At 47.0% G+C, this 12,055-nt stretch overlaps 1 protein-coding gene across 1 annotated transcript; it reads left to right on the top strand.

Moving 5' to 3' along the window:
• The first annotated feature begins 5,590 nt into the window (after positions 1-5,590).
• Positions 5,591-10,675, top strand: LOC142765142 (uncharacterized). The gene is made up of 3 exons (XM_075865714.1): positions 5,591-5,938; positions 7,387-7,480; positions 8,403-10,675. Exons 1-3 carry the CDS (start codon positions 5,786-5,788, stop codon positions 10,673-10,675), a joined length of 2,520 nt encoding a protein of 839 aa, XP_075721829.1. The 5' UTR covers positions 5,591-5,785.
• The last annotated feature ends 1,380 nt before the right edge of the window (positions 10,676-12,055 follow it).

The raw sequence follows: 12,055 nt of genomic DNA, 5'->3' as shown, positions 1-12,055 counted from the left end.
TTCAATGGGCACAGTTGTTTGGCGACTGACCCAAAGGAAATGGGTTAGACTCCGGCCGAGGCACTCGCATTCCAGTACATTCGAAATCTTACAGGCACGTTCACTACACGATGCATATTCACATTAAAGATATGCCAGATGGTCTCAATTTCTGAAGCCCTTGACTATTGCGCTACCCATAAGAAGAACGCCGTTTGAAAACCTAAAATCTCCATTATTATTATTATTATTATTATTATTATTATTATTATTATTATTATTATTATTATTATTATTATTGATATGATACTATAATATTATTATTAAAATACTGTCACCGCAGTTGTTATCACGATAATTAGCACGAATTGACCACTTACATCAAAAGCAGCCTCTAAACATATAGACACATTAATTTGGACGTACGGATAAGTTGCGTACGCTGTGAAAGTTACGTTGCGTACGCTGCAAGTGAAGCGTGTGACCACAGTACTAGTTTGACGTACTTTTATGCGTTTCGTTCGGTTAGATAAGCCGTATGCGAGATTTAAGGGTTCTGAATGCTTATCAGCGCCACCAACGTTAGAATTAAGGAAGCTAGGTTTTAGTAATAACGTGGCCGCTGTGATCTGCACGAACAACATTCTGACTGCTAGCGTAAGAGCCACCAGCGTAGAAGTCAGGCCGTGGCATTCGCTGTGTGGAATTTTAGCATCATTCCTGGGTGCACATAATGCGCACCCTCAACTTCTCGGTTTTTTTTAATTTAAGTTCGCAATGTAAAAACGGCACTTGATTGAACGGCATTGGATCGACTTCAGCGTTCTATACAGTGCTGCTGGGGATCAGGCTTAGCGTACTCTGTAGCTAGTGATCGCAGTCCAGGTATTCATGACCTTACGATGCATATATTGAGCGAGTAAAAGCTCGCATAACGTTCAAGGCGTGTAATGTTGCACAGTAAATAAAAAAGTACGTATCGTGCTGTCATTTTATTTACGGGTTCATTCACCGAAAGGCCTAGCAGAAAAACAAGCGTTCCCGCACACAACCTATATATATCGGATGCGGTTTTTGTGAGACGCTAGGCAATTTCTTCGCAATCAACAGGGTGCCGGAACGCACCGCTGGATTGTATACCTTGCCTGGCATGAAAACATCCCCTTTCATTTCGAAGTAAACATGCCTTGCATCGAACCCACTGCTACAGTCCATGTCGAACGTCACTTCAGCCATCATACACTAACCTGATTTATTTCGAGGTCTCTCGAGAACGTAACGTAGTAAGCATTGCATTACGTACGCAGCGTCTTTTACGGGCGTACGCACGCATCTCCGGAATCGATACGCGACGTACTGCACATGCGCAGTTCTCTCCCGCGGCAGCGTTACGTACGTGGGCTTGTTACGTTCACCCACCTAAAAGTGTCTAATATTTGCAAACGGCACGCCTGACGCATCCTTCGTAAAATTTATTCATAGCGAGAAAGTAAAAAAAAAAAATCACCTTTTCATAATAATTGTTCCTTTCTTGAACATTAGGGAACGCAGGCTGTTAAACTTTCACCGTGAGTATTTTTTGAGCTGTGTATATATACTTAGCGTTTGTATCTATTAAGGACAAAAGCTTAACACTAAATATGTCAACGTCGGGCAGTCAGGCGTAGAAAAAATCAGGTCAGCGTGCAAGCCCCGAGTGCATTTCGCCAATCTGGTGTTCCCGTGAATAAAAATAAGACGAAAGTTGGCATTCGCGTAATATGAAGTGCTCTAAAAAAGCCATGGAAGATGGCTTTCACTTTGGAGCTGTCTTTACCAGGCAGTAGTGATCTCATCCTTTTTAAACATCCTTATATATGTAAGCGAATGCTTGAGGGACCGAGGTTCTCGTTTCCGTGGTCCACATAACCGACAGAGCAATGTTCTATGCGCATGACGCCCATGCCTGATGTCAAGGAAAGCATTGTAACTGGTGGTAACTGTGAGGTTGAGTAAATGTATGAATATAGAATATAGTTGTTACACGCAAAGAATTTCTTTCCCAAGCAATTACATTTTGACCATTCATATCTATCTATCTATCTATCTATCTATCTATCTATCTATCTATCTATCTATCTATCTATCTATCTATCTATCTATCTATCTATCTATCTATCTATCTATCTATCTATCTATCTATCTATCTATCTATCTATCTATCTATCTATCTATCCACCTACTTATCAATGTTTTAACAATTGTTTGCATAAGTTGGTTTGTACCGAAATTAGCATATTAGAGAAAAAATGCTTCAGTCTCGTATGCTTAAATTTAGGTCCAGGTTAAAGAACCGCAGGTGGTCTTAATTTCCAGAAGCCCTTCACATACGGCGTGTCTCACATTCATATGGTTGTGTTGGGAGGTTGCTGTCATTAACTGGTCACAGTAGGACAAACCTACGGCTTTAGGAGCCTCGCCTCTAACATCATCGCCCAAGCGCTCCCTGCAAATGCTTAACCAGCGAAAGCTTAAACACTTACACCGTTGTGGGGATGGCTTTAAGCTCTCCCATAGCTAGGGATGGCTTGTGCTTTCCCATAGTAGAGTACCTGGTACTCTAAATCGTTCACCCCTTTTTCTACCCCCCCCCCCCTCCCCGTTGTTTAGCAGTGGGTTAAACCCGACGCTCCCTTGAAGCCTTTCACAATTATCGGTTATATCTTCCTGCTTCCTAATGGGGTTCAGACACACGTTTCGCTTGGGTTCCCCACACTGTTTATCTCACACACCGCACGCTGCGCCTCGCATGGTCACGTAGAAGTGTGATGAGAGGTTAAATTCATTTCGCATCGCGTTATTCACAATGGTTGTTCTAGAACCACAAGCGGTCATAGACGTCGCAGCGCGAGAAACTTGCCGCCGAAGGCGGTTGTTCGTCTTAGTGAACGCGCTCTCGCTATCACCGTGTGGATGTTGTTGTGCCTGTTCGGCGCGGCGTTGTTGCAAACGTTTGACATCGCAAGCTAACTAGGCGGCGTCGTTAGCTGGGCACGCTCACCATCGCCACTGCCATTTCTTTTTAGGGGCAAAGCTCCTTATAGCGGCACCCGTTCGTCCCCCGCAGTATGTAACAAGTATAACATTTTGACCTCCAAGGTGGTGCCGGTGAGAGAATTCTTCTGTGCGTTGTTGAACAATAAAAAATAGTGCTCAATGTACATGTCAATGGCTGCTAATGGGGAATGAGAGACAGGAGCATTCGGCTTTTAGTTAACGCGCAGGCTGTGATCACCATTAGCAGCCATTGGCATGTACATTGAGCACTATCTGACAAGAAAGGGTTGCTACGTTATACTCACTGGGTGTAACCTCCTTAGCTTTAGAAAGGTTTAGCGAGCGTTCGGTCGCAGTGCCATGAATACAGTGAACTAGTATATACCATGAACTCGAGGTGGTTGAAGTTGGGAAGTGAACCCGAAGCGCAAGCCGTAAGAAAGTGTGCGTGTGCCACCTCTCGTTTAGTCTTTGGAATGTCCGCTGGATGGCGGTGCTTCTCTATGGGGAATATATGATGAAAAGATGCGAGATGGTGGTACTTAGAGTGTTGAATAGATGGACGAACGGACACATAGACAGATGCAAGGATGAACGCATGAACGGATGCAGGGGCGGCTGCATGGACGAACGCAGGGACGGACGCACGAACAGACGCACGCACGGACGGGCTGATGGACGCATGAACGGACGGAATCAAGAACGAATGGACGGACGAATTCTTCGCCCCACTCTCTATCATTCACTCCGTGGATATGCTGCCATTTTTTTTACTAGAGTGCCTCGAAGCGGAGGCGAACGAGTACATCTAGGCCCTCTGCGATCGCGATTTAGTGCAGCATGGAAGGCGGACGGATCGTCGGTACGCAGTTGCTGCCGGCACTCGGTCTACGGGGTCGGTTTTTTGTGTGTGAGTGTGTGTGTGCCCCGATAATATAGGGACTGCCCCATCTACTCAGCGATGGCCAGCTCTCTCACGTTCCCACAGTCGGCGTTGTTTTAAAGTTGTTCGTGGCCTACGCATGGAAAAGTTCTTGGTAGAAACTGACGCGCACGTACTCGGCGCCATGGCTGTGACGCACTGGACCACGTCTCTCACAACTCAACACGCAGCCAATGACGTGCGTGCTTAGGTTGGACGCTCAGAACGCGGAACCGACAGCTCAGCTATTGTAGGCGACTCGTGACACCACTGTCAAACGTTTTTAGATGCGACGTAGCTTACAGCGCAGCTAAACCTGGTGTGCGGCGTGACCACCCACACTGCACATGTTCCAACTCTCCCTCTCTCTCTGCTCTCACGCGAAGAGGGAAACCTCCTCAACCACCCACTTCCCCAGTGTGCATGCGCCACTCTTCCCTCTCCACGCGCTCACTCCGAGAAAGCACCATCAGCAATCGCTCTGCGCTTACGCGAGGAGAAGGGGAGAACAGTTGCGGATGGCGCTTTCCCAGAGTGAGTGCGAAGAGGGAAAGGAGGTGGCTGAACGCTGCTTTCGCTCTGTTTACCTCTCCCGTTTGTCTCTTCGCCACAGCTTTGGACTCGTATGTAAAGGAGTGCTCGCTCGCTTCGTTGCACTTAGAGTTACTGCATGTGCTACCTTTAGGTAGCAGGGTTGCGCCCACCTTTCCCTTCGCCGTTCACGCCGCTATTCGGCGTGCGCTTGGTGCAAAGTGGCGTCAACTGTTCACAATCGCACAGTGAAGCCAACTTTACGTGCACAGTGGCACGGTGCCCGCGCGTTCTCGGCCCACGCCGACTTCAGTCTCCTCGTGACCACCTTTAGGAGCTCTTAGCTTATACTACTTTACGTTACCGTGACCAGATGGAATATGTGCATGTTCGGGGCTTTAGAGAATGTTAAACTTTTAGGTAGCGTAAACTTGCAGCCGGATATGCTTTACGTTTGCAACGCTGTCTCGCAAATTTACCTTCGTTCGTAGGAACTCGCGATATCCGAAAATAAGCAAAAGGGCGAGCGCCAATAGCGATTACATTGTTTCAATCAAATTACCAAACCCACAGTGGCCAGAACATCAAAGCCGCAAATGTGTACGCCCTTGCAAGACTGGATAGGTGGTGCCGTCTAGCGGGGATCAAATGAACCGAGCAATCTCAAAATTGTTATTTCAGAAACATCGTGCGTCGTACGATTGGTGTAAAAACCGTGCAACGGCGTTATTTCTAATGAGTTACGTTTTCAAACGTTTTCCCCTTATTCAAATGATTGTTGAGTTTACCGTCCCAAGACCACCACATCATAGTGAGAGATACCGTATAGTGGAGGGCTTCTAAATTTTCGACAATCTGGTGTTCTTAACGTGTACCTAAATCTAAGCACATGAGTGTCCAGCATTTTCGTAACCTATAGCAATATACCGCCTCACTGCAACAGTGCAATCTTGTTCAACGCGTGCGAATACGTCTGCGGCACGCCCCCACGCCGGAACATCACGCCTTATTTTTCTCCTGCGCGTGCGACGAGTGGCTTCACTGCACAGCCGTTGAACATAATGGCGGACTTATGCGCAACTCTGCTCCTGCAGGGAGCATATACAGTAACTCTAGTTGCACCTAGAGTGCCTCGATGCGCGCGCCCCCGCTTAGAGTGGTGTCAGCTTTTGCAAGGGCAGATGCCGCCGCCTCGGCTTCGGCGCCAGCGCGACCGCCATTTTGGCGCCTCCGGCCGGTAGTTCGTGCTTGGCGTGTGAGGTGTTGTTGGGCAGTGTTCATTCCCTTACAGTTTTATGCACCCATCTCCGCATCACCATGCCCGGCTGCTGCGTGCCGCAGTGCTCGAATTACTCGAGAAACGGATGGAAGTTGTACCGGTTTCTAAGAGACCCAAAAAGAAGGCTTCTTTGGACCGTTAAAATCAAACGAGACAAGTGGCAACCGACTAATACGTCGCACGTATGCAGCGTAAGTAAACATTTTTTTTTAGTGCGTCGTATTCTGACTGGTCAGCATTATTTAGGGCGCCGTTGTTTTTTATTTAGGTGCGCAATGTAAACGCAGGACAGCCAAACGTCGTGCAGGGTACTGTGCGGCGTGCTCGTGTTAAAAGATCACGCTTTAAGAAAATGCATCAAGTACGGGGGCTTCGGAAGCCCCCGTGTCGATAACATTTCATGCTGGTTCAAGGGCCTCGAGTGTGCTACTACATTCATAGGAATTGCGACTAGTTTCAGTGCCCTTGCACGGGAAAGTGTTGCCTTGGCAGCAGCGTTGTGAAATCCTTCCCACCCCCTACCCGAGGCTGTTAATTTCGTGCACTGCGCTTCGCAGCTATTTTGCTCGCGAGACCGGCTGCCGCTGTCGTGACCGTCCGCCTCGCAGCCCGAAGACAGACTTCGTGAAATTGCCGTACTCGCTCGCCAACTCGCCCCGACAGCGTACGCGTCGACCGGGTGCTGGCGGAGTTGAGCTGAACGAAAAGTAGGCAAGAGATGGGGACGCAGGAGGTGTAGTTAAACAGATGAGAATTTAGAAAGTGGAGGAGGGAGAAAATTATATGCAAGGGCAGAAAACGGGGAGTGAGTTCAGGCCGCGTGCCGGCGAGCGAGTACGGAAATCTGACGGCGCCTGACTGCTGCCGAACTTCAAGAGTACGGCACGTAGAGTTCACGTAATTCACATAAGAGGAAATTGGACGTGAAATGCGCGCATATGGCCTCGCAGGGAATTAACATAGGCTCGGGTGCGTGGTAGGGGGATTTCACAACGCTTACGAGGCCTGCCCATGTTTATTCGTGCACGCGTTGGCACTGATCGGTCGAAATTTGAACGCCTCTTGTGAAATCAAGCCGTTAGAACATAAACATGCTGTTCCTGCGAAAAACTCGTAATATTACGAGGCCGGACTTCTGCCCGTCTTGTGTGTATCGTCGTATGTATACTTGGGAATCAGGAACACTTCAGTGACGAACAAAACAAGCGCTGTTACGGAGTGTTGTCATTTTTACCTGACAAATAAATTCGATTGCATTGGGAACTTGGAGGCTTGGGTACAAAGCTTTCGATAGAACGAAATCTGTAACGCTCGCTATAAAATCAGACCTGGTCCTTTGTCGGCACAATAGACTAATATTTTATTCACATGAATTCAGGAATCCTTACAGATTTTCAGTGCGAAAATTGAAAGGGTTATTATAACAACAGGCTGGGTCTATGATCGCGCTCACTGAAGTGGCTTACGTGAAAGCGCGCGTGAGCTCAATTAGTTTCCTTCTTTTTGTGCTTCAAAGTTGCTGCTAGTTCCTGCTGCGAATCATACTGAATGCATACATGAAATCTTGTTTATTGACAGTGACAGACATTCGTTTTTCTTCTGCCAGTGTGTTAATTTCCAATTCTGGTTTTATTTGCAGGCTCACTTTGAAGAGAACAACTATGAGCAACATCGTGCGGATGGCTGGAAGAAGTTGAAACCAAATGCCGTCCCAACTTTGTTCACATTCAAACGTAAGATTGAACTTTTTTCTTGCATTACATAAAGCAGCACCAGTTGCAAGTACTCTATGTACCTGGGATTTCTACGAAGCTAACACCAAATAGGTCCTCATATGCTGCGTCCACATTAGTGCATAAATTCTGGAAATGCAGTCACGGACAAAGCTAGGAAATGCGAACACAAAAATGTGAACCAGACCACGCAAAATCGAAAAATACTGCTAATATTAGACGGTCAAATAATGGCACGCTATTAGTGCGTTTGGAAAGCTACATTTCCCAACTTTGTTTTTGTGATTACGTTGCATCACTTTGACTTGCATGTAAAAAAAATTGCGACACTTGAGTGTTGTGGTTTATATTTCTTGTTTGCATTTTTTGGTCATGACTGTATATACGTCTGGATTTCAGTGTTTACAGGCATGACCCACTGCACAACAGTTTTCCGCTACTTAGCACACGGTCGTGTACTGCTAGGATGTCAGGTGCAGTGGCTATGTTATTTACAAAGGGGGAAAACGGAAACCATTATGTATACGAGATCCACGATGCACGAGCCCCCACTACAGTGCGCCTCATTACCTGCGTTGCGTTGGCGTGTTAAGCCCTACAATCAAATAATCAATAAACTGCATAGGGAGCGAATGTCAGTTGAGCCCTCCACAACGGTGCACACGTGTAGCTCTGGCATATGAAGCTCCAATTTGAATTAGAGCCATTTATTGTGGGGAGAAATTTTGAGCACAATTTAATTATGGTATTTTAAGACCTTCCCCTATCCCTTGTGGAAAGGGCGGGGGAAGGACAAGTGTCTTCCTCACGTCAATAACTAAGCCGGTATCTGCTGCATGTGTTACATTTGTAAAATTAACAAGCTAGACATGAACTGGCATTGCTTGAATATGTTCATGAATACATACATTTCTGCTTGCAGCACTGCCTAAGGAACGAAAGCCACCAAAAGAAAGAACTGTGCCTGCACCCTCCAGCAACGAGACCAACAAATCTCCTCCTGGTCTGCGTCAATATCCAGCTGCAGTTAAAACTACCCTAGAGACCCCACAAAACCACGCCGTTCCTGAATCTACACGGCAAGGAACATCGTGTTATGGGCACGACACCATGGAAGTTGACGACGCCGTTGTTGAACTGTCAGCGAACACTAGTGATGCAGATTCAAGAGAAGTTAATGCAGCGGCTGGTGAGACATCAAATTCTACTGCAGAATCAGCAGAACTGAAGAAGAAGCTTGCTGACCTTACAAGAAAGTACTCTGAACTTCAGCAACATCATGACACAGCCAAGAACACCATTAATGGTCTCAAGAAAAAAGTGCAAAAACTCGAGACTGAGGCAACAAATATTTCGCAAAATATGAAATTTCTCAACGACGATCAAGTACGCGCTCTCTCAAGGAGCAGCAGCTTGGGGAACTCTTGGTCTCCGCACACTGTCAAGCAAGGCCTTCAAATTAAGTTTGCTTGTGGAACAACCGGATATGAAACTTTGAGAAAAATGGGATATCCTCTCCCATCCAAAAGAACGCTCGCACGGAGGATTCAAAATTTGAAGTTTCTCCCAGGCGTTCTTCACGAAGTGATAGACGTTATGAAATGCAAAGCCGAGACCATGGAGGATGTAGAAAAGGACTGCGTCCTTTTTTTGGATGAAATGGAGATAGTGCCGGGGTTTGAGCTAGATCGGGCTGAAGACGCACTTCTCGGAGGAATAACTCTTCCTCCGAAGCCTGAAGAGCCTGCGGTTCATGCTCTGGTATTTATGTTGGGCGGACTTAACCAGCGATGGAAGCAGGTGATTGCATATGAATTTACCGGAAGAAACATCGATGGCGGCTTGCTGAAAAACTATGTGTTGGAACTAGTACAGCTGTGCAGTCAAATATATCTGAGAGTTCACGCAATCACATGTGACATGGGCTCGGCAAACCGCGCAATGTGGAGGGAATTTGCCTTTTCCAGTCACAGAGATTCTTCCACGGTGTGCTCCATACCTCATCCGTGCATGGACGGGAAGGAACTTTTTTTCATTGCTGATCCGGCTCACGTCTTGAAGAACCTCAGAGGCCAGCTCTTGAGCTCAGAAGTTTTCACGTTGAGTGAGGCCACAGTTGCCAAATATGGCCTGCCTTCTTCACAAGTCAACTTGGAATATGTTCAGGCTGTGCTCGAAGAAGATTCTAAAAGAGAACTGAAGGTAGCCCCAAACTTATCCGAAATGCACACCAGCGCAGGCCACTTCACCAAAATGAAGGTTGGTGTCGCTGTACAACTTTTTCGGGAAGCTCCCCCAGCTATCAGATTCCTTATAAAGGAAGGAGTTCTTAAACAGGAAGCAGAAACAACAGCTTGGTTCATGGAGCTGATTTCAAAATGGTATGCACTGATGTCTTCGCGGCATCCAACACTGGCCCTGAGTCGGAGAAGTAGGGCTAAGTACTCCGAAGCCCTAGATACATTACACACAGCAATAGAAACCATCAGAACTATGAAAATGGGTGCCACATCCCATTGGAAACCGTCGCAAGCAGGTGTACTCATATCAACTACAGTTGTACTTCGCCTCCAAGACGTTCTTTTAGGAGACGAAGGCTATGAGTTTTTTCTTACGAGCAGGCTCCTGCAGGACTGCTTAGAGAACCTCTTTTCTGTGGTGCGGCTTATGAAGCCGGTTCCCAATGCCTACAATCTCAAGTGCGCTCTGAGACTGGTGAGCGTAAGCCAATTTTTGCATACACCGAGGACGACCAGCTACGAGCTTGATGACAGGGAGTACCTGGTGGACCTGCTATCCCAGGGGAAGGAAGCCTGCGTCGAGAAGGAAGCTCAAGAAATCGATGATTCAGAGATTTTGTTCATCGAAGGATTGTCGTCCACAGAATGCAGTATTCTCTTTTACCTAGGAAGATTTATTTTGAAGGAAATTTTGACATCTGTGAAGTGCGCAAAATGCAAAGATGCTCTCCTTGGAACTGCCAACGATGAGCATGCTTCGCTGACAGCACTGAAAGAGTACGTTTCAGATGAAGGCAACCTCATCTACCCCAGCAAGGGAGTTATGAAAGCCTTGATAGACTATGAGGAGCATTTTGCTGCCATAAACTCTTGGTGCACGGACAAAGTAGTCACGATGAAGTCGCCGCTTCGTTCACTCACCGCATACCTAAACAAGGTGCACCGCCGCAGCTAGTGTGTATGCGCGGAGCACGAGGACAGTATATACCGACTGCTCACAGAGAGGTACGCAAGAATAAGGCTGCGCATTCACCTTCGGCAGGTTCCAGTCGGGAGTTGCAATGGACATGCAAGCAAAACATGTGCCGGCGTCAACCTCTCATGAGAAATGGACACGCCAAGATAAGCTGTATGCTTAAAAGGTTTCGGCTCACGTGGGCACGCTTTTGACTCTTGCATTTTTTATTTTTAAACATTTCATTTCGTACTGCATTTGGTTTGTCTTGTATCTGACTTTGATTTTCACTAGTGGGACAACGCAGCATTAAGGCGCACAAATAAATGGCCTGTTCACTGAAATCGTGGGTGTAGTTTCATAAAGGTACACTGGTAAAGCATGTTACTCTCGGGTATGCTTCCTGCACAGTGCATGAAATGGTGAGGCAGGGGAAGGTGGTACCGAATGTCAGATAATGTGTGTGTGTGTGTGTGTGTGTGTGTGTGCGCGTGTGCGTGTGTGTGTGTGTGTGTGTGTGTTATATACACACACACGCAAGTATATAAAGTACAGCGATTCCTGCCTTTGCTATTCGGCTGATTCACAAAGACCCAAATATTGCATTCCTTTCAGCAAGCGTAGTAATAAAAGTTCATGCGCCCCTCCGTCTTAACGACGACAACGGTTTAACGCGAATCTTTCTGGTGTGGGAGTTCGTGGCTCATTTCATTCAGTCTATGTCAGCCCCTGGCGCATTGTACAAGCACAGGCCACCAGTTTGTATGACGTGCGTTGTTCCATTTAACAATTAGGCAACAACAGCACTAAGAGGTGTCCAAGTTGCACCAAAAAAAAAAGCTCGCCAACGAGTACTTCTTTCCTACCATACGCGAGCACCGCAAGCGGTAATGCGCTTCGCATGCTGCCCCACTACGGCAGGAGCCGTAATGGCGGCCGTCGTAGCAGACGACGCGGCTGTCCTCACCCTCAGCGGAGCGCGCGGGCATCAAGGCACCCTAGTTGCACCCCCCTAGCAGCGCCACCGGGTGTTCACTTTCCACCACACACACCGTATACACTTAAATGCGAGGAGGGTAAGATCAGTGGTATAAAACATATACACTCCTACACACACAAGTGAAGCATGCACGTAAAGATACAAATGACAACAATATATATAAGCACAAGTGAACACTCTAGCGGTGCTTCGCATTCCATATAGAAGCACCGCTAGAGTGTTCAGTATCGCAACCAAATTCTTTTAGTTGTTGGGGATTTCAATCTGCCTTGTATTGATTGGGAAACGCTAAAGTGCGGCCCAACAGACATACCGAATTCCGAAATTTTTCTGGACATGCTCTTGGCGTTTAATCTGACCCAAACCGTTTTATTTCCTAC

The sequence above is a fragment of the Rhipicephalus microplus genome, chromosome 6 (assembly GCF_043290135.1).
Source record: "Rhipicephalus microplus isolate Deutch F79 chromosome 6, USDA_Rmic, whole genome shotgun sequence".
Classification (NCBI taxonomy): Eukaryota; Metazoa; Arthropoda; class Arachnida; order Ixodida; family Ixodidae; genus Rhipicephalus; species Rhipicephalus microplus.
Note: the sequence above shows the minus strand (reverse complement) of the source record. Positions and strands in the feature narration are given on the sequence as shown.